This window comes from Mugil cephalus, chromosome 4, assembly GCF_022458985.1.
Source record: "Mugil cephalus isolate CIBA_MC_2020 chromosome 4, CIBA_Mcephalus_1.1, whole genome shotgun sequence".
In the NCBI taxonomy this organism is placed as follows: domain Eukaryota; kingdom Metazoa; phylum Chordata; class Actinopteri; order Mugiliformes; family Mugilidae; genus Mugil; species Mugil cephalus.
This window is the reverse complement of record NC_061773.1, coordinates 18,136,342-18,158,574: the sequence shown is the minus strand read 5'-3', so window position 1 is coordinate 18,158,574 and position 22,233 is coordinate 18,136,342. Positions and strand designations below refer to the sequence as shown.

The 22,233-nt window shown below is 41.7% G+C and overlaps 1 protein-coding gene across 2 annotated transcripts in view; it reads left to right on the top strand.

The window, feature by feature from the left end:
* The window catches only part of LOC125007259 (caM kinase-like vesicle-associated protein), a 34,665-nt gene extending 18,986 nt beyond the window's left edge, over positions 1 to 15,679 (top strand). The window contains exons 1-12 of one of the 2 annotated variants that reach the window (XM_047583961.1): positions 552 to 555; positions 4,777 to 4,779; positions 6,409 to 6,516; positions 6,605 to 6,736; positions 9,037 to 9,111; positions 9,653 to 9,791; positions 10,687 to 10,807; positions 10,907 to 10,982; positions 11,113 to 11,249; positions 11,374 to 11,452; positions 11,990 to 12,077; positions 12,801 to 15,679. In XM_047583961.1, coding sequence (XP_047439917.1) covers positions 6,422 to 6,516; positions 6,605 to 6,736; positions 9,037 to 9,111; positions 9,653 to 9,791; positions 10,687 to 10,807; positions 10,907 to 10,982; positions 11,113 to 11,249; positions 11,374 to 11,452; positions 11,990 to 12,077; positions 12,801 to 13,127 — 1,269 coding nt within the window. In that variant the 5' untranslated portion in view covers positions 552 to 555; positions 4,777 to 4,779; positions 6,409 to 6,421 and the 3' untranslated portion in view covers positions 13,128 to 15,679. Of the gene's footprint in view, positions 1 to 551; positions 556 to 4,776; positions 4,780 to 6,408; positions 6,517 to 6,604; positions 6,737 to 9,036; positions 9,112 to 9,652; positions 9,792 to 10,686; positions 10,808 to 10,906; positions 10,983 to 11,112; positions 11,250 to 11,373; positions 11,453 to 11,989; positions 12,078 to 12,800 lie in introns of those variants that run through there. The other variant, XM_047583960.1, reaches the window with a different exon arrangement.
* Positions 15,680 to 22,233: the final 6,554 nt, after the last annotated feature.

Here is a 22,233-nt window from a genome sequence, read left to right as displayed (position 1 = left end):
AATACACTGAGCTGAGTTAATGCTGTAAAATAGTATACACTTAATGGCCTTTGACATATCGGATGGGCTATTTGAATCAATTATGTTGAAAATTTCAAGCAATCACGGGGCACCGCCTATTGAGACACTGTGTGAGTCACGTAATTACAGATGTAGATTTATTGTGCGACATGAATACGCCACCACGAGCCCTCTGTCCTTTCACTAACCCTCAGCACTAATGGATGGTCTCAGCCCTTTATGTACTTTATGGACCTAAATGTGTAATTTGGAATTGTGCAGCTTTGAAATGAATGGGATACTGTTTTTGTGTAGCAAACAATAACAATTGTATTAGCTTGTCATTGTAATGCAAAATGTACAAATGTGCATGACCTACACTATATTGAAATGAAAAGTGTTTTAGTTATAAGAGCGTCTCTGCTGGGTGGCCTTAGTTCCATTTAAATTATATTCTTTGGAGCTAAAACTGCTCACCCTTCACAGCTGGCACTTATTGGTGCGTTATGTGTCCACACCTGACTTGAAAAGGATTTGCTCCACACATTTGGTGTCGTTATGGATTTAAAATCCAGGTGTTATTCCACCTACAAGCTTCACACCATCAACTAAAATCTGATTCCTCTACATGTCTCATATGTTATATTTCACATATAGATTTGGTCTGGTGCCATTTGACATGACTGTAAACAGGATTTGTTTCTGTTGTTGACACTCAATGGTGTTGCCTTCGCTTATGAGGCGAACACTAATCAATGTGTTGTCACTTGGCTGCTTCAGCCCCGCTCACGCTCTGCCCTTTTGTCCACTTTTGGACCGGCCAAGACAAAGGTAGAGTCAGACATTGCCAAGGTAGTGAGTGCCAGAGCCACCACATGTAGTAGACCTATGGTCACCACTTGATAAAGAGTTATTGAAGAGAAGATGTTAAAAGGGGAAACGCCCTCTCGAGAGCCAGTGTTTGGTTTGCTCTGGGATTTGGTAGAAACATTGTGGCACAACAAAGTGAACAGCTCCCTATCTAGATGTGACGGGCTTATTCATAAACACAATTTAATGTTACAGCTGACTAAACACTAATTTAACAATTATCAATACTTTATTTAGTTAACAGGTCCCCCTAAATCCTACAAACACTGTACTACGTATTGTAACTGAAAACATAGCTGGGATGTGTCTGTCCGGACATCGTGTGAATTTTCCCATTGAATCTTCACTCGGGTGTGAAGTGAAACTGCCGCCCATGTGTTGTTCTGAAGCTCAATTAACTGTCTGTGTTCCTGCAGGGCCTAAGTTAAGAGCTTTCACACCTAATTTGCTGTAGTCCAACAGGCACTTGTTTTCTGTTATCCCCTCACTCCTTATGTTTGCTTCCAGCACAGTAAACATAGTTTCCGCTCGCGCTGTTTACTTGAAACAGCTGCTTTCACCTCAGGAAAGACAGCGACATCTTTTTCACGCCGGCCTCTGCAAAGGCTCGACAGGAACGACTGTTAGCACGTCGATCCATGTTGCAGTTTCTTGGACAATCCCGGGAGATCAACAAGGATGAAGGAAAGTGAATGTCGAGGGTGTTTATTTGCTAATAGCTAAAAAAGGCTCCACTTGCGAGTCTGAAGGCTCCAACAAATCTCCCGGAACAGAGAGAGAGAGATGGAGAAAGATGATATTTTATCTGGCCGGGCTAAGCATTGTCAAAACAGAATTAGCGTGAGACACTGAAGAATGGAGTGTGCTCAGGGGAATCAACAAAAAGACTGTACTGCAAGGTATTACTCACTTCAAACTGAAACATTGTTTTCCTGCTTAACTGCTCTAAGGAAATTGATATGCCCACTTTGTGGTTAAAACTACTCAAGGGGGCTGTCTGATAATTGATAATGTGTTGAACAGAAAAAACATCAGCATTTATAGCCACGTAAACCGGTAGGGACTGAACACTGGTAGCTATTTGGGCCATGAGTAAGCATCAGGTGATGTGTTTCCGGGAGGAACAGAAACACGACAGGCAATGAGTCGTTCAAAACCGCGTTTGAAAAGATGGATACATCTAAAATCAATGTGGACTGACATTGAAAGCTTGGGTCCACCTTGGCCACCTCATTCAGCTGACTTAACACATCGTTTGTCAATGAAACTGGCGGCAGAACAATTCTTCTTCTGTTGTTCTGTCCATCAGCTTTACAGGGCCACATTTATGTGTAAAATAAATATATGTGTAAAAAGTGATATTCCAACTGATGCTTTGGGAGAAGATAAAGAAGATAAAGCCTTAAGTCAGATCATTTTATTTGCCGTCCAATCTAAACGATAGAAATCTGTAATCACAATGTTTAAGTTGCGATCAAGTTGAAGAAACGTAAGCATTGACCTAAAAGAATTCAAACCCGTGCTAAAGAGAGCCTGCAGGCAAGTCTTACGGTTTTATCACTCCAAGCATCACCTTTTAAATATAGTTATCTGATCTGTTGTTATCATACACGCATCGAGCACTGCTGCTAATGTCGGCACAACTACAAAAGAGCGCTTTCACACTAGCCTGCCCACTATCTGGTTACATTTTCACTTGTATAGTTTTGTGTCTGGAAATAATGTGCTTTGTATAAAAGATGTAAGGCACCTTTTATGCCTTTTATGTGTAGAATACAGTTTGTACATAACAGTCAGAGGTCTGATTTTTACCCCGCATCCTCACACCGGGGTGAAAGAAGGACGGACTTAAGTGGAAGATTTCTAAAAACAAGCGAACCCACCTCCTTCTTTGAGGAACTGTACGGCGGGATTAGCGCAAATGACTGCTGCCCCTCTTATGTTGGGGCTTTCCATACAAAACAGGTGCGAGCTCCGCCTGAGGCATAACCCAACATTATGCCACAGAGGCAGGTGAAATAATCCCCCCCCTTCCTGCCGCTCTAAAAAGTCTTGACACAGTGCTCACTGAGCTCCGCGGCGCAGCCTAATCCTAAGATTTTTGCAAGCTGCCGAAGAGTTTTGCATTGATTTCAGCAGGCACGGAAAAAAAATTTCATTGGCTCGCCGCATTGTCTGGCACGTGGCGCCCACCATCTTTTATCACCATCCATCTTCTGTCCTGTAAATCCTCACAGACACTTGCAGAGATTTCTTGCAGTGTGTCCCGAGCTGGCCCCAGCTGGCAGGTCACACGCTGGGGCTGTAAAGCATCATGAGTCATTAACTGGTGCTCCCAAAAGACAGACAACAGTCAGAAGACGGGGTGATAATGCTCGAATGTTGCTGATGGTGGTAAATCCAAATGGGCCCATTACACAGCCTCTGTTATGTGATACGGCTAGCATCCTGCAGGAAATGCTTCACATAATCATCATCCATTACATTAATTCATGCTTTTGTCTGTTATTTTGTTTATTTGATGTTCTTGCCTCCATAGTTCCTCTTCTGACTTTGCCGGTTCATCATTAACCTATTAAATGAACATTTTCACTGACTGTGTGCGGAAAGCTTTTACAAACTCACACATGTTACGTTAATTCACCGGATCAGTTTGGATCAAAGTGCATTTGCCTTGTCTGCAAAGCTGCGACTCACTTGTCTGTTACAGCTGCTTGCTGAATATAAATTTTTCTTAGCATACGATACTTTTTCCTTCGTTTTCTAACGTCTGCTCTGCCCGCCAGACCTACTCAGAATTCCCTCCATTAAAAGCACCCGACGTGCAGAAATCCCCTTTCGTCTTTGGTAGCATAGCGCATTTCTCTGAGCCAAAGCATCTACCACTGAGAGACGTGCACGGCGCATTGAGAGCGAGTGGAAGAAACAGGGAGCCAAGAAAGGTCAGGCCTTCTCGCTGACTACACAGAAAAGACTCGTGCCTAAGATGAGAAAAGGAAGTTCAGAGAGAGCACGATTTGTTTTATTTATTTTTTTTATTTTCTCTGCATTTTGAGACGTCTCCGTGCTGAGGATCGTTCGTTCAGATCGGATTATGAGGCGGTTTGCTGAGCTACAGTGAACAGATTGCCCCTCTTACACATTACGCTATACCGACTGCTCTCATTTACATGTGGACATCCATCACCCGGAGTGTCGGCGCAGATGGCTGTTGTGTGGCTAGGAAATAAATATTTTTTATTTTTTTACTCTATATTTGTCGGGAGAAATTCTGCTGCGCAGTCATTTTTCAGCACGACCTTGTTTTACATTCACAACATTATGGAGAACACTGTTGGCCCTAGAGCAGATTAGGAAGTAGCAGAATTCTTTCTTCAAAGACACTGGTAGTTGTTGAGAGAGGCACAAACTTTTATCCCCACAAGATTTCCCTGGGATGTCTGGGGATTTGAACCAGCAGAACATTTAAAGACGTGCTTACTTGTTTAATGTGGATTCAAACGCTCTTTGTGTTATGAGCGTTGCGAGCTGAATATACCAAGACACAACTAAAATCACAGATTTAGCCACTCTGTTTCCACCCCTGGAGTCATTCGTTGTTTCAGTGCAGGCTATTGAGGGCTCATTCGTGACACTATAGGTTTTCTTTTAAATCAAACAAACACAGCCCTATCAGCTCATCTGCGAAGGGTTCCTTAATTAGGCTCAAATGTCCGGTAAAATAATAAGAAGCTGTTTAAATTGTGGTGGAAAACTACACATGGATTATTTTATCTACAGTGTTTCTCCCATGGTAGTGGACCAGGCCTCCAGCGAGCTCTGTGAGAGGCTACAGTAGAAGAAGAAACTCTGGTCGTTAATTAAAGCAATGAATGCGCTGTAATAGTGACTGTCTGTGTATTTTAGAAGGTGGAAAGGGAAGCAATTGGGTTAAGGTTGTTAGGAAAATGAGCCAATTATCAATCAGACCTTGACCTCCGTTTTAATGCGGATTGACAACCCCCAATCTTCTACGGCAGAAATCTGTCAAATGATGACATTTAAACCTATAAGATGCTGAGATAAAGGACTTATAGGACTGGAGTGTTTGGTTTATATATTTATAATTGTACATCTGACTCAGTTCTTTAAATCTGTTTAGATTTCATTATGGAACATGTTTCGTCTGACACAGAAAAACACACCTCTGCATGCAACCGCATAGTCCTACAACCAATCACAGTCGTTTAGTTGTAAATAAATTCATCTTCTTGTTCTCTCTTGCTCTCTTTTTACTCTGTCCATCACCACACAGTAATCACCGTGTGATTTATTGATCTGGCAGACCTTTGTTGGAGCACAATCAGTTCCCAACAGAGCAACTCCAGACCAACTTGGCTCCAAGTTTTCTGTGTTGGATCTGTTTGATTTGAGTCGAATCTCTGCACAACTTTGTGATTTATAATATGCATGTTGGCTATAATGCTCTGGATGTAAACACTGGGCTATCCTTTGTATAAAGTCTAATCTGTCACCAGCAGCTACTACAAATGCTGAAAACTGACAATTTAACATTTTACAGAGTTTTGCACATGAATTTGCATGTGCTTATGTCCGTGTGCTTTGTGGGCAGAACACACACCAGCACACGGACAAAAATACACGGCGTCTTAACTGTGAGTGGACCGTGACAAATTTCCACCTGCACAGTTCCAACCCGGCTATTTTTCTTATTGTTTTGGGATCAGTGCTCGTGACTGCATGTTCGGTGAAAGAAACACAAAGAAAAGAGAAACTCGCGTCGCCCTTCGTCTTCGCTGAGACACAAAAACTAACAATGGAGCTGAAAATAAAACCTCTAATTTTCGGTGGAAGAAAAACAATTGCAAGGCCCGATGCTGTTAGAGCGAGGCACACGGAAAAACTGCACCACAATTAGGCGCTCAAGTGCTGATGCAGGGCTCATAAAGTGCTTTAATACCTCTTGGAGTCCTAGGGTGATCTGCCTTTAATTGCTGGCTCCCTTTCTTGATTGGAAACGCTTCACTTGTTGCCGCGGTGGCCTCGCCGAGTTCTCCCTTCATATTAGTCACTGCTCTCTCTGCCCCCTGACCCCTGTGGCTTGTAACTTCCCTTCCCTCTGGAAAGTACATTCAGACTTTCACTTTTATAAGCTGTAAAGGTGATAGCATGAAGCTAAGAATGTGCGAGAGATATCTCCGTGGAGTTTTAATTAACGCGGGATCACGTAAAGCTCTCTTACAGTAAGTTAAGTGAAACAACCTGCTGCACTTATTCGGCCTCTGGTGGCTCTTTAGCTCTCACACTTTTTGAAAAGCTTTCTCAGCAGTGCCGGAGTAATTCTCTGCGACAGAGGGAGGGCTACGTTTTTTTGCCAAGTCATCAACCGCGCGCAATATTACGGCGCGGTGTGAGGCCAAATTGAAGAAATAATCATTAAGTAGGTGGGACACTTTGACAGATTGATGGAGGCGTCATCTCTGGCTTCTCATTGATCTAATTCTGTCTCTGCTCTGTCTCTCTCCCCGTCTCTCGCAGGTCAGGAGTGGTCATGCCGTTTGGCTGTTTAACAGTCGGAGAAAAGAAGGATTACAACAATCCTTCGGACGTGACAGATAAATATGACCTGGGTCAGATTGTTAAGTCGTGAGTATCTCAACTGTTGTCTACGGAGATGAGTATATAAATACTTTAGATATATGCAACTAAAATGCCACTGTATGCTTCTTTTCAGGGAGGAGTTCTGTGAGATTTTCAGGGCCAAGGACAAAACTACGATGAAAATGTATACATGTAAAAAGTTCCTGAAAAAGGACGGGAGGAAAGTCCGCAAGGCCGCCAAGAATGAGATCATCATCTTAAAAATGTGAGTCGTTCATTGTGAATCGTGATTCCCTTCCAACATCTCATCCTCTTCAACGCCACTGTCACATCCTTTTGAGCGCAACCTGAATGAAATGTTCTACCTGATGAGAAGTAAAAAGTGAACCTAATTTTCCTGAGCGGTCACACACTATTTTAAGGGCCTTGTTTGTCTGAGACTCTTCTTCTTCTCCCTCAGTGTCTCTCTGATTATCTAACTCCCTAGTAAAACCCACATTAGCATAATCGGGGCTTAGTTGTCGCATGGAGCGGTGAAAAAAGATAAAAATGAAGGTGTGATTTCTTTATATATATTAAAAAAAGCCTTTCAAATCACAGAGTCATATTATACTGAAAATTACACTTCAGACACCACAGACACAGGGCTCCCCGCTGCTCCCGCGTTTCAAGCTCTAATCACCAAAGTGAGGGTTGAGAGAAAGATCAAATGTGATGACACCGCCACAGGCTGCGAATAATTTCTGGCCAAACATCAAAACGCAGTTTTGAATATAAAATCCTTTAATATACGGATCAGAAATGAAAACAAAGATTCATATATTTATTATTCTGCCTTTTAATGTTTTTAGTTTTTCATTGCAGAATGAACCAAAAATGTGTAGGTATATGTTTAAAACTTTATATACTGTTCATGTGCTGTGTGTAAGAGTTGAGGGCTATGTTACATTCATCTAATGAAGGAGGGAAATTAACTAACAGTTTAACATCACAACTGGCTGGGAGTCCATTTCTAGTCCAATATGCGAGTATGAAAGCTGGGTATACGCTGTGATGTTTGGCTGTCAGATGTCTGATAATTAGAGTAAAGTGAAGAATCTGAAAAAAATTGCGATTAACATCTAAGAGTGACATGATGCAGGTTCACCTTCCCCTCTTCCACCACAGACTTTTTTTTTCCATATACATTGATTCAATTTGATTGTCGCTTGCCCTCGTTTTTACCTCCTGTAATGGCGTAAATTGATGACTCCTGCCATTTGCTTGTATATTTCTTCTGATTCAGTTTACCGGATATTACAGTTACATAGTCTACGTATCTCAGACCTGATCCTTTTGAGCTTATTAGCTCATCGTCTCACGATGTGGCTTGCAATAAACCCAAAAGATTACTGAGATCTTACAGCCTCGGGGGGGCCTTCATGTGAGTGTGATGAGGAAACACAAAGAATGAGAGAGAAGTAAGAGATATCTTGTGTCGAGCGGTTATGAGCTCAAGAGTGTCTGCACATTTATAAATTCTTAAAGCGATAATAACAACAGCAAAGAAATGGTTGTAATTTTATGTGGATATTTGTGGAGAAAATTTGTTTTTCAGAGAGAGAGTATTGCCACAAGGCAACGTAGAACAGACCCAGGAGCAGGACTCAGATCTCAGAGAGTAGTGATGGTCCTCTGACATTCAAGCCTTCAACACATGTGCGGTAACTCATGAAGCGGTTGCATCGAATGATGTGAATGATGAGTCGAGACAGATTCGGTTTGTAAATCAAAAAAACGGTCCAACGACAGCGGAGCAGCATGTACGGAGCTTGTGTTACACTGAAAAATATCAAGAGTCTTCTGTTAATGATACAAATGTTCTATTCTCTTATTTATTTAATTATTATACGTATATAATTTACTTATAATAAGCTTTAAACCACACATCCATGTAGTGTGGTCGAACAGGAACGTGCGTGGCAAATCAAGTCCCGTACAAGCATAAAAATGTCAATTGTGCTACTTTTGAAATTACATGTTGTCACCGCCGTCACTGCTAAAATGACTCTACAAAGGCTGGAGACTGGGAATCTGGGGCCACAACCTCTTCCCTTGATACCTGACTAGACTACATTCCCTTTCTGCCATTTATTTCATGGTGCCGGCTTTAAACACTCTTTAATCTATTATTAATCAACATTATGGAAAAATGTACCTGCGCTGCTTCATAATTCAGCGCCTCGTGATTTCTGCTCCTGATGGATCAGACATAGAAATGACAGTCGTGGAACACTTCACCTGTCGGCGGTGACGCACGGAGATAATTATGCATGAATGTCCTAAATTTCAATGTTCCATTTGTTACAAAAATAGACAGTTTGAATGAATTTTCAGCACACCCTCCGTCGTTTTCACGCTATTCTCTAGTGAGTGTGGTTGTCTTTAAATGTGAGATAAATGGACTCACCATTAAACATGTAGCTGTGACTGCAGAGGAACGTTTGTTTTCCTCACTGCTCCTGTACTGTATGACTCGTGACGTCATCGTATGTCTGTCTTGTTGTTTCTGACACTTCTCCTCAGGGTGAAGCACTCCAACATCCTCCAGCTGGTGGACGTCTTTGAGACCAAAAAGGAGTACTTCCTCTTCCTCGAACTGTGAGTTCAAGATGTCTGAGCTGGCAGGATCTCTGCTTGTCTTTGCCACAAATCAGGCGTGAGCCGCATCTGTTGATGATGCACTCCTGGGGACCGGGCTACCGGTAGCCCAAGGCGCTGTAGATATGAGAAGAGTTTTGAGCTCCACTCATTTGGTATTCAGATACGAGTGTTGCTCGCTGCTCCTTTCTCATCAGCATGTGTTCCCGGGGAATCTGATGCATTTCATTGGAATTGTTAAATGTAGAATACTTGCATCCTCCTGTGAGGACACTTGATTTGCACGTTTGGGAATTCTGGGGTCGGCTAATTATATTCGTTATTTCCCTAATGCAGTTTTGTCAATGGGCATTATGCTTGAAATGTCAACATTTTAATGCCTTTGTTTTCTTTTTTTGTGAACAGTTGGTAGTAGAGTAGGTAGAAAAAAGGGAGAGAATGACACAAACGGCAAAGATGGCATTCGAGCTTTTCAAAAAACTGTAGAAAGTTGAAACCTTCAAGCACATTTCTGAAATATTCTGGCCTTCCCTTTCCACAGTGCAACTGGCAGGGAGGTGTTTGACTGGATCCTAGATCAAGGCTACTACTCAGAGCGAGACACCAGCAACGTGGTGCGCCAAGTGTTGGAGGCCGTAGCCTATCTCCACTCCCTGCGCATCGTTCACAGGAACCTCAAGGTGACTTGTTTCGGTAGTGCAGCTCTTTGAACGTGTAGATCAGTCTGTGCTGTGAACAGAAATAATCTAGACACCAGTACATTACTTTCCAGGAGATCCCACACAATCAGAATATATAACCACAAGAACACATGTCTGTGCTGTTTTCAGCTGCTCCAACGCTAACTCTCAACCGTGAAAATAAAAACCCATTATAGACTCTGTTAGGACAAATTACCTGCCAACATATTCACAGATCAACACACACGAATCATCTCGTGACAGCTGCCTGCAGTCTACTGTTGTCGGATATCCTGCCATATTGACCAATATCCATTATAATGTGCTCCATCTAATGACAGTGTTATAAAGGATGTGTTTTAAGATTTAAAGTAGCAGATCACATCGCCCTTGGGTTACATACTACATTCACACCGTATAATGAAGTTCAAAGAGAAGCATGTAATGTGTTTTCTTCAAGGTATGATTCAAAAATAAGATTTCATACTGACTGATTTGAAAAAAAGATAATAAATCAATAAATATAAACTATTAAACATTATCTAAGACACTCTGATGGAAAGCTATAAAATCTTTATACAATATCAAGTTAAATAATGCCAGAATATAAAATGTGCAATACTACTCAGCTTACATGCTTAAAATGGGACCACTTGCATTTTTAGCATGATGTATTATGCTTTTGTATGTGTTATTATTACACTGTTGCCCATAAAGTTTTGTTTTCAGACACATTCCTCTTTTAATTCCTATTTATATAAATCATGAGGAGAGGTAAGACAGAGGCAACAGTGTATTTTTATAGGAGATTATCTTGCCCCTGAAGTGTATACTTCGCAACACGAAAGGATTCAAACAATTACTACATCAACTGTTCATATCTAATTTCCCATAGTTGGAGAACTTGGTTTACTACAACCGCCTGAAGCACTCTAAAATAGTCATCAGTGACTTCCATCTGGCCAAGCTGGAGAACGGACTAATAAAAGACCCCTGTGGGACACCGGAGTACCTGGGTGAGAATATTAAGTTGAACTAATTCCATGTCGTGTGGAAGCTTGTTGTGGCTCACAGACATGCAGACACTGTGGTGAAGTTTCTGTTGTGTTGTGCAGCTCCGGAGGTGGTTGGCAGGCAGCGTTACGGCAGACCTGTGGACTGCTGGGCCACAGGGGTCATCATGTACATACTGTAAGCTGCATGACACATGATGGATGAAAATGATGACTCTCATTATTATATATGTTATGTTGATGATTTTTGATTGACTGATTTATTTTTATATATATATATATATATTTTTTATTTTTTTTTGCCTCAGGCTGTCAGGCAACCCTCCTTTCTATGACGAAACAGATGATGATGATTATGAAAACCATGACAAGAACTTGTTCCGAAAGATCCTGGCAGGCGATTATGAGTTTGACTCTCCGTACTGGGATGAAATCTCTGATTCAGGTACTTTAAAGACAATGTTAGCGTTTAGAAGAAACTAACTGAGAGCTGAGTTGTTTTGTTTTCCAAGAAATACTTTTTTTGCGGGGGGAGGTTGAGTTTCCTCTGTGTGATTTTTCTTTGACAGCCAAGAGTCTCGTTGCTCGTTTGATGGAGGTGGATCAAGACCAAAGGCTGACAGCGCAGGAGGCTATAAACCATGAATGGTGGGTGGAAGAGCTTTGATATATTGTGCAGACCATTTAAACCATGGTCAGAGCAACGTGATCAGACTGTATTAATACGACCAGAAAGGTTGATTTAGGGCAGGCCTCCTAGATTGTTCCTAGTTTGAAGAAACTTCTCTGTTTTACAGGCAGACCACTGTCATTTAATACGTGCTTAGCATTGTTTCAACTTTAAGCATCCATGTTAACAGCGTGTCATAAAAAGGATCATAACATTATCATGTTGCACTGTGGAAGACATTTGACTGAGTTTGCTCCAAACGCACATATTCATCACTTTTTCAGTCTGACTGTGGCGATGTCTAACTGTTCACTGCAACAAACCATGAATTATGAACATGAATTGACTGTCAGTTGCAAAAACAAGAGCTTAAAGGTTAATCCAAAAGTTTGTTGGTCGATAAATTGAACAACAACTGTACTAAAAGTGTGTGCAGCAGGCGCTGGCATCCAAAGATTGGTGAAGCACAAAACTCCGTTTAGAAGTTGTTTTTTTGTTGGTATTTTGTATTACAGGATCTCTGGTGGTGCAGCTTCAGATAAGAACATCAAGGAAAATGTGTGCGCACAAATAGAGAAGAACTTTGCCAGAGCTAAATGGAAGGTGAGCCCTTTGGTCGTCTCTTTCAGAAAGTTGTTTTTTACAAATTGGACTCAACAATGATCCATACAAACTAGTATGGATATAGAAAAGTGCACTAGCCAAAGTTTCAGTTAGTTTAACTTAGTTTTAGGTCATTTAATTTATAGTAAATGCAGCTAAATAAAAGATGCTAACGCTAAGAGAACGCTAGTCATACAATACTGTAGCATCCGAATGAACGTTAGAAGGATGGTTTTATTTATTTTTTGTTGGAACTGAAATAGTTACTGTCGGCTGTAACTACGCCAAAACAACAACATCCACAAAATTATCTGACAGCCCTCCAGAACGTAACTTAAGAAGTTGCATAAGGTATAACTTCATCAAAAAATACAGCATAAATTAATATTACCTGACACAACATGTGAACCACAACAGTATGTGAGTTAGAGATATAGATACAGTCAATTGCACAACAGCTCTTCACCTTTTTTAAATTAATTTTACAATTTAGACGCTCTTAAACCCTATGATTCAAACTAATGCTGCCAATCTCCATGTTCAACTGTAATATTTGTGCCACTCAATGGCCGTAACCACGGAGACTTGGCTTACTGTGACGTCACGTGCACACCTTCTACAGTGACACTATCTTGTGTAACTATGAATTCAGGCAGTCTGGTAAGAGTTTCTGCTTAAGTTCAAGCACCTCTTTGAGTTCCCTTTGGTCTTTCTCTCCAACAGAAAGCCGTGCGAGTCACCACCATCATGAAGAGACTGAGGGCGCCCGAGCAGAGTCCTGCAGCCGGCGCCCCCGCAGCACCCCAAGCTGCCGCTGACCCCGCCGCCCCTTCATCTGCCGCCTCGACCGACGGCTCCTCCGCTGCAGTCACGGAGCTCCCCGTCGGGACAGCGACGAACCAGCCGGCGGCGGAGCCCGGGGCTGGAGTGGCGGCCCCGGCTGAAGAGCCACAGCGGCCCAGCCCGGCACCGCAGGCGGTGGAGCCCACATCACGCTGCAACGGGGAAGCTGTTCACACGTCTGCCGAGGCCGGTGACGAGCAGGGTTAAACTCCACCCGCGCTCCTGTGTGACTCCTGCAGTCCCCACCAACTTCTACACACTGTACATTAGCTGCTAGCATGGTGACACTGACTGGCTTCTCTCTCACTTGCAGCATTAGTATCATCTCATGGAAGCTGTATGCTACCTTTTCCTGAGTGCTGCCTTGCATTGGCTGTATTTTTACATGCATTGTGTGCCCCCCCCCCCCCCCCCCCCCCCCCCCACTAACCCTGTGGTGTATGTCAAATTATATAAACCACTTCCATCTCCTCAAATTTGAGTTTTAAGGGCAAAATGTGTCTGCTGTCAACCTGTGGCTCATGGCTCAAACCACCTTCCTGATTCCTCCTGCAGTGATGAGAGAATATTGGAAGATACAATTGCGATGAAAACAGCTTTGATTCCCTTTTAATGAGCCAACTTGGGAAACGTCTCTCTGCCAGTCTTGCGTTTGCAGTATTAGTTCCTAGAATCAGTCGAAATGTCTCGCTCCAGAAATTCTTACCATGTATCATAATATCCAGTAAGTGTTGGCGGAGAAGATTACACATTCACACAGACCATACAGTTATCTTTAATATCTGTTATTGTCTGCACTAACCAGTTATTGTGCATTAAACAATGCTGAGGTTGGTGACTGGGAGTTTTTGAGCCCGGTACTGTAATTTGAATAAGGCAGCTTCGCACACGAGCACACACAAACACTATGTTCCTTTGCTAAGTTCCTGCTCAGGAAAGAACCTCATAGCTCTGTGTAAAGATTCTGTATATAGAGACCTTTGTAGAAGTAGCCAAAACAGCATGCATTCTTACTTTTTGCTGTTCATTCTGCATTTACACCCACTTTGATAAAGACGCGCTACCGCCAACCCCGTCTTATCGTAGGCCACAGCACTCTCGCCCTTTGCCGCAAGTCACGCTGAGGCTAATGTTCTTTTCGAAAGCATACTACACAATACGCTGTCTTCTGCTTCTACCTTTCATTTCGAACCGCTGGCGTTATTGTGCGTTATATCAACAACACAGTTCTAGTCTTCATTACATAGCAGTTCTATGCATCTGAATTATTTTGTAGCTTTCCTTTTTTTCCCCAGACAAAGTCACATCACCACGTCGTGACCATTCATGACACATTTATCCAACACGCGACGGACGTTTGTCTTTCAGTTGGTTTTGCTAGACCTTGAATTTACATTTGATCCCGACATTCGTGTTGGCTCAGACGCCGCTCATGTCTTAATATTTGGTTGAAACTGTAAAAACAAAACGTGCATTAACCGACCACGTGCGGCTTTCAAGCGAAGACATGCGCCATTTTGACTTTGTGGTAGAGTTGTCGTCACCGACTCGGCTTCGTTGACTTGTATTGTAGTGAAATAAATGTATGAAGCATATGTTTGACTTTTTTTTTTTTTTTTTAATTGTCTAATTTATTTATTTATTTAGATATATGTATACCTTTTTATTTGATTGTTTTCAGCTCCTTCAGTCGTCCGTTTGTCGTAGATTTCCAGTTTTCACTTGATGAACAGTAATAACAAATCTATCCCTTCTTTTCACTGGTCCCATCCAGCATTAATAATGAGCTATGGAAGGAGATCTCGGTAATCACTCTAGAGAAAATTGAGCAATATTCGAACGGCTGCAGAAACTGTGATTCCTGGTGTCCTTTTCAATACAGTCCATGTACCTGTAAGTAAAAGTCAACAGTCCATGCGAGCCGTCTGGGCCTCCAGGGCCACTGACGCACACAGTCAGTCAATAACACACGGCTGCTGTCACATAAATGTGTCCCTGTGTGGCATGTGCGTTCTCGCATGACTTCCTGTTATAGCACACACTGAATTTTTTTTGTTTTTGTTTGTTTGTTTGGTTTTGTTTTTATTCGCTGGCCACTTAAAAAACAGCAGCCACATTGTCGGTGTGATTTTTTTTGATGACTCAATTAAAGTGTAACCTGTCATGGCTCGTGCACAGCCACCTTGTCTGGCTTCACCCAATTTGTTGTCGACCTGTGAATCTGTGCACACCTGTGAATTTCTACGAAGATGTTCATTTCAAGTAAAAACGGGGAGAAAAACCGATCGCGTTTCTTATCTCAAGTTTGACTTTGTTGTCGCAGTCTTTTATTTCCACATGTACCTGTTTTGAATTTGTGTTAAGCTAGATTGGCCCACGCGCCAATTCTTCGTATTATATCACTATTTTGTTTCTTACGTTGTCTATAAGATGAATATTTAGATTTTAACAGAAGGGTATCAGAGCCTATTATGTGACTAGATTACTTCATGTAGTTTGTTCTCATTGTTTAGATGGCAAATAAATACTGTTTTAAATAAACACAGGTTGAAGCGATGCTTTTTCCAATACATTCCTCACTGTATTCAGTATCTCATGTCTGTTCATTTTGCCATGCACTTACAGGTGTATTTGTAGATGTGATGTTTGCCAGGACCAGTGGTCATCTGTAGGTTCTGTCCTGCATTTGTGAGCTCTGTACCGTACTCCTTGACCGAGTTGATGACTTTGATGGTAATAAAACTGAATTCATCTGTTTATCCGTGCGTGATCTGCTCTCATTTTTTATTCCAAGCGGACAGAGGGGTGTTTAGCATCATGCAAACCAATGATTATTCTGAGAAAATGTGGGAAAGAGCGTGCGTCATTACACTCTGCTGCTTTCCCCCTAACCCGGAGGAGAGCATCTGTGTTACACGCACTCAATTAGCACAAGCTTAGTGCCCGTTTCGTAAAATCCCAGCACTGCCATTTGGTGACACTCTCCAGGATACTCGAATGTCTCATCACATTGGAGCACTGACGCCGAGAGCTCACTTTCTCGACCCTCTGGGGTTTGAATAGTTTCCTCTCGGGAGCCTCTCTCTTTTTTATGCCCCCGACGTCGGAAAAAGCATGCAGCCATACTCGCAGCCGCCGGGGCTCAGGGGGATCCTCGCTCAGCTTCTGTGTCATTGGATGGCTTCATTAAGAGCGGTGGGGTGAGAGAAGTGTCAGTTTTCTGTTTCTCTCAGATGAAAGGCCACTGATCAGAGTCTGTCCTCGCTGAGAGGAACAGACGACTTTACAAGGAACCCCAGAATATGTCATCCTGCTGGCAAAACTTACACATTAAGTAGTAAAAAAAAAAACTGAGTGCACATTGTGGAGTTATATCGTGCAGAAATACAGAAAAGTTTACATAACGCCGGTGAATCTGGGTAACTAACAGGCTTTCCACAGCTCAGTTTTTTCTTAAGTTAATATTGATGATTCCAACCTTCAGCATTGCAGAGATCATATATATATATATATATACACTGATTACATTATTCCAAGCATGGTTTAGCGATCAATGGTTGTGGTGTGTGGATTTACACTGAGGTTAAAAAGTAATTGATCACAGTGACTGATCCACTGTGCTTATGGGTTTGCCACCTCATCTTAATGGATAGCTCTTAAGGCCTGTGGAACATACTGAGTAAACAGTGTCATGGGATGAATGGAACAGGCATATATATAAATGGGTTAAGGACTCAAAAGCATCAATGGCAAAGTCAAAAGAACTTACGGGAGAGTTGGCAGGATAGTACGGGTGTCGCTTTTGTATGAGTTGAAATTTAATTAAAAGTTTGATGTGTACAACAAAATTTCTACTGCAACCAACATAGAGCACATAAGCATAATCTTTATGTGGAGTGAAATAGTCACTAAGTACTTTTATGCGTGCACAGTACTTAGTAGTATGTCGTGGGCGTGTGGTTTTACACAATTCCACTTATCTGCAGGTGGCACATTGAGAAAGGGAATAGAGAATTTGGGATCTGCAAATGTTTTGTGAGGAAGGAAATTCATTCATTTGTTTCCATTTATTTTACATGTTCACGTGGGAGCTGGGATATTAAATTATATCGTAAAGATTTCCTCATGGATGTTCAGTTCACACAACAGCGTAATAATAATTACTGAAAATGTTCCTCACTTTAAGCGGCTTCCTACAAACTTAAGCGTCTGTCTCTGAACTAGAACGGCTACAAACATTAACACATAAATGTTACTGCTTCCCCCAAACCCTCATATAGATTGCACATGCCCTTAAACTCCCTGCCTCATTATGAACACAGAGTTACAGACATAAAGGACAAAAAAGAGGAAGCCAACTGACTGATGGAAGTCGGTGCAGTCTCCACAAATACTGTAGATCCTCTGGTTAATCAGTTAATCTGTGCCCCATTGAGAAGAAAGCGGACACTGTCCTCTGGTGGCCAGTTTTTTTTTTTTTTGTTTGTTTGTTTTTGTTTCTTTCTTTAACCACAACGTAACAACTAACAACTAATGAAATGTCACAAGGTGAAAGTAATAGTCATGCTGTGTAGTGGGACTAATCCACTGTGAACAGACCAAAAATCATTTGGAGGAACAGTTTGCCACCACACATCTGAATCACTCTGCGTAAAGCAGGTCTTTCCTTCATGACCCATCAGTTGTGATTTCCAGGTTAATTCCAACCCATCAGAAAAATTAAATGATGACATGTTAATGGATACTTCAACCTTTTGACCATCAACTAAAAAAAGAAACCCTACAATAATTTCGGTAACACTTAACACTTCGGTAACACAATATCTGCCTAGTCACTTGTTAGTTTTATGATGCATCATAACTACTTTGCTTTGCTAAATGTGTATAGTGAACACATGAAACACGTGAAACAGGCCACAAAAGTGGCACGGCGTGGTCCTAGAGATGTGGCTCTTAAAAGTGCCTTTGGGTTGGGGGGCGATTCAGGGTCAGAGGTCAGGAGATGGTTTGACACCAACTACAAGAAGAACAGAAGGAAATCTTTCGTGCTCTAGCTGGGTTTGTTTTTTATGCAGAAAGGTTTGATTGAAAACACATAAACAGATCACATTTTTTTGTTTAAAGCAGCGTAATGAGACATTGTGTTACCGCATATCAGATTACCCGTAGATGGCTTAAGCTACCTAGACGAAAGTTACCAGACACGGCTAGTTTTCCCTCACAAGTTAGATCGTTTTCATATTCTTGCGTTTAATGATTGCGATAATGACCATTATAATGCTTTACAGACACCTTATAAAACATTATGAGTGCATTCATAGGGCATTGTAAATACAACCTTCATAGAAAGTGTTACCATAATTTCCATTGTGGCACCCCACTACAAGACAATAACATAATGAACTTAGATCAGAGTTCTTGATGAGGTCTCCAGAGCTCCTGGATTTAAGCAGACTACCAGATTGTCAATAAAGTCATTGCAGTGAAGTTCTAAGTTACATCTACAGTCATGGGGCTCTGCTTTAAATGTGTTGAGTAGGCTACACTTAACTACCTGTTTTCATGAGATCTGAGGGTCTCTTCCAGTGACCACATGAAAGTTTTATTCACATGTTCATGCAGTTTAACATCATAGTGCCTCTCTCTATACATATTGCATCTTGCCATCTACTGGTGAACAACATGTAATGCAGCTGTCTGCAGGACCCCTGTTATGATTACATTAAAGCAGCAGAGAGCAGTGTTGCTCCCTCTCTTCTTAACTTTGAAAGGCCCTGGTGGTCAGTGATACTTCTGTGTGCAGTCACTGCATGAGAAAGTCTCATTTGTGAAAGCTACAAAAGGGTGTGATGCATAAATAAAAGTCTTTTTTTCTCTCGCTTTGGAAGGTGAACTCTTTAACCCGGTTTGTGTTCAATCCCGTGTTGAAGCTTTAAATTAATGTCAGTTCACCATTTATTCAGTACACTGACTTTAACGGTGGCTTAGACCGTAGTTTCTTCAGAGGTATGCCTGTGAACAAAGAGTCAGTTCTGTGCCAAACGTCTGCCTCTCACTGTCTGGCCGACGTCTCTCTGCTCTAACAATGCCGTCACTGTCCGGCAGCTCTCGCTGTGAGAGAGACAGAGCAGATACCCACAGAATGCTGTGACTACAGAGCATCAGATCTCACCCGGCGATAAGACAGAGCCGAATTCCACATCTGAAAAGTCAACTGAATGATGTTAGTGATGCCACGGCTTGGCACGGTGTCATGCGATATGCTGCCGTGGCCATAACTCTCTACATTAATACGTCTCCGTTGTGTTATGAAGAATGGTGCATAGAAATGTCTGATCAGATTCTGATGGCTCCATCTTTGTTGTGGGTAGTTTTGAATTTCCAGAATGTGGATCAGCTTCTTGGTTTCTAGCCAGTGTCTGATTCAGAGGAAGAGGTGGCTGGATCTGAAGTGATCTGCGTGGTGATTTCAAGAGCCACTGAATGTTGGCGTCCTCGGTTCAGGACCTTGACTGTCCTCATGCGGTCCTCGGCTCCCTGAAAAGGGATCAGATAAGAGGAGGGAACAGAGCTCTGTCTGTGGGGAGGAATGAAAAGAAGGACCACAGAGTTCTCTAAAGCACAGATGTCATCTGATGCTTGGAAGGCCCTGCGAGGGCTTTCCAAACCATCTGACATATTGTCTCCTGCGTCCTGAAACAACTCCAAGCTGCAGTGAAAGGTGTCTGCAGACGTGTTCTCATCGCCACACTGTAAGAAGTGTCGGTGAGGTTCACTGTAGTAGATAAAGTTCTCTGTGGACTGACTGTCTGTGCCTTTGTGACATGCTCATACTGTATTTTCAGCTCAAACAAAGCCTTTATGCTGCAGGCTGTTGTCGGTGAAAGCACAGTGAAATACAAGAGAATGCACATCAAACAACGGAACAAACATTATGTGTTCTCTAATCTGTCATTTTATAATTTATTATTTATGATTAAGTAAAAATCAAAGTTGTATCGCTACATCTTCTAGTTTTATTCTTATTTTGACTGTTATTTGTTTTAACTTCCATGAATTATGAACCATTTGAGTTTGTCCAATACAGGGGACATGAATTTTACTTATTAACAACTAACTTTGTCATGTCATCTCGAACCAGGAAAACATTTATCATTAAAGGCTCATGAAGCAGTTTTTTTAGTGTATTCTCTAGAATATGCATTTTCCTCATCCATTCGCGCCAAAACAGTCCATTGAAATATGCTAACCGTCATTTACAGGCTATAGTGTTTGAGATGTTTGAAAAAACAGTTAAGCCCCGCCCCTCAAACTGTATTTGGTTTGTAAACATCACATTGTTTACAAACCGAGAAGGGGTCAGTAGTATGCTTTTTTGTTGCTGTTTTGCTTTTTTTGCATTTTTTTTCCTAAGAAAAGTCCAAAACCAAGCAATTTAATGAGGAGTGTTTTTCATTCTGGGCATTACAGAGTGTTTAGAGGATATTAAAAACACATCAGTAACCCTCACCGCTGCACTGAGAGGCATGCCCTTTAATCACCACAGATTCTACATTTAGTTTGAGAGGATCACACGTTTACATCCTATAAATATTCACTACCGCAAATATTCCCTGACAAATGCAGTATTTGCTCTTGCTCTTGAGCAACTTTGCCAAACACAGCAGTTCCCAGAAACACAAGATTTACACCTTCAGCAGGAACGTGCTGGAGGAGTTAAGGACTGAGAAAAGCTCTGAGGATGAACAGAATCAACTCTTTCCTTTAACTTAGATGTTTAGAGACAACACCTATCAATTTGTCTTATCTTCATCCTCTTACATTTTTGGAGTACATGTACATCCCTCTTTCTTCCCTACATTTTAGTCCTGAATGACCAGATTGCTGTGGGAACGTGTGAGTCACTCTTGGTCTGATGGGTGTTCAGGGGTCATCTGTGCCATCAAGGCTTTTATGAGGTGTATAATCTCTAGCTGGCTTGACTGACGCTACTCTGACCTGACAAGAGCCTATTTCCCACGGGTGCTGTGAGCCAGCACCATCAGCCATTTCATCTGAGTCACTGTATAATTACGTGTTGGAAACAATCATGCTGACTAAAGAGTCTTCAGAGTGTGGAAATCCAGTGATATAGCACATAATACAATGTAGGCAGAAACAAACTGGAAGAGCGTGGTGTCAGATTCTAAGTGATAACAGTCTTGGATGGTGAAACGAGCAGCAAGTCATTTCTGGTATTACTGTTGCCTGTTAAAACTTGAACCTACAGTAGAGGTGAACGTTTGAAAGTAATGCTCATATTAGGTGATTAGCTCATTGTAGCTGGAAATATTAGAAAGATCCATAAAAATATATATTTTTTCCAAGCTAAACAGAGATTTGAACATTTACAGAACACTAATGGTCATTAAAGTAATGTGTCTTTCAAATCACCATCTATCACCAAATGAGATGATGAAAGTGTTTTCTACTTTGCAAAACTTTCACTGGGTGTCTGTGGTAACTGGCACGTAAAAACGCTGTAATATATCATTGCACAGTGGTAAACCCTGCTGCTAAAGACTCCATCCTTGTGGCTCATATAACAACAGAAAAAGGCCAGTTATTGCATGCCTTCCTCATTTTAATTGAACGACCACTAACAGGGACAAAGTGACATGCATTGCACCTGGTATTGCTTTTCTCCTGTTGGAAAGCAGATCAGACATGAAGTTTGCCACCACGCCTCCTTGGCTGAAGCAAGAGCGAGCCTTGATCAATGTAGCTGTTTGGACTTGTCACATTAAGAAATACTCTGGATATAAACCACGGCTCTGTTCTTTTCATACTGAACATCTGAAGCACCTAAATAAAATGCAGACCTCATCAAAATATCTACACCTGGGTTTTAAATTTCCTGCTGTAAGGTCTGTGCTAGGAGAAGAAACAAATTAGGTTGTGTTGTACTATACTTCATCACTGTGCAGTTGAAATTCAAGTGTTCAGAGTACTTTCATAGCAAAATGTCTACCTTTTTTGAGAAATTAGTGTTGTTTAAAACCTACAAGGCACCAAAGAATGTTAAATGACCCAAAATTAGGCCTAGATATAAACGCCTTCATGGCCTGTGTCACTGTGACGTCATGTCATTAGCTGGAGGCAAAACAGAGCGAAGCTTGCGGCGAACACTGTCACTGTCAACAGTGAAAAATTTGTCCAGTTGTATATTTGGGGGCCAAACCCAAAAAATCTAAAACACTAACTTGAAGTCTTATTGTATACCAGCCACTGCCAGTCGTAGACAACTTTGACTGGAGTGGAGAAAGGATTGGAG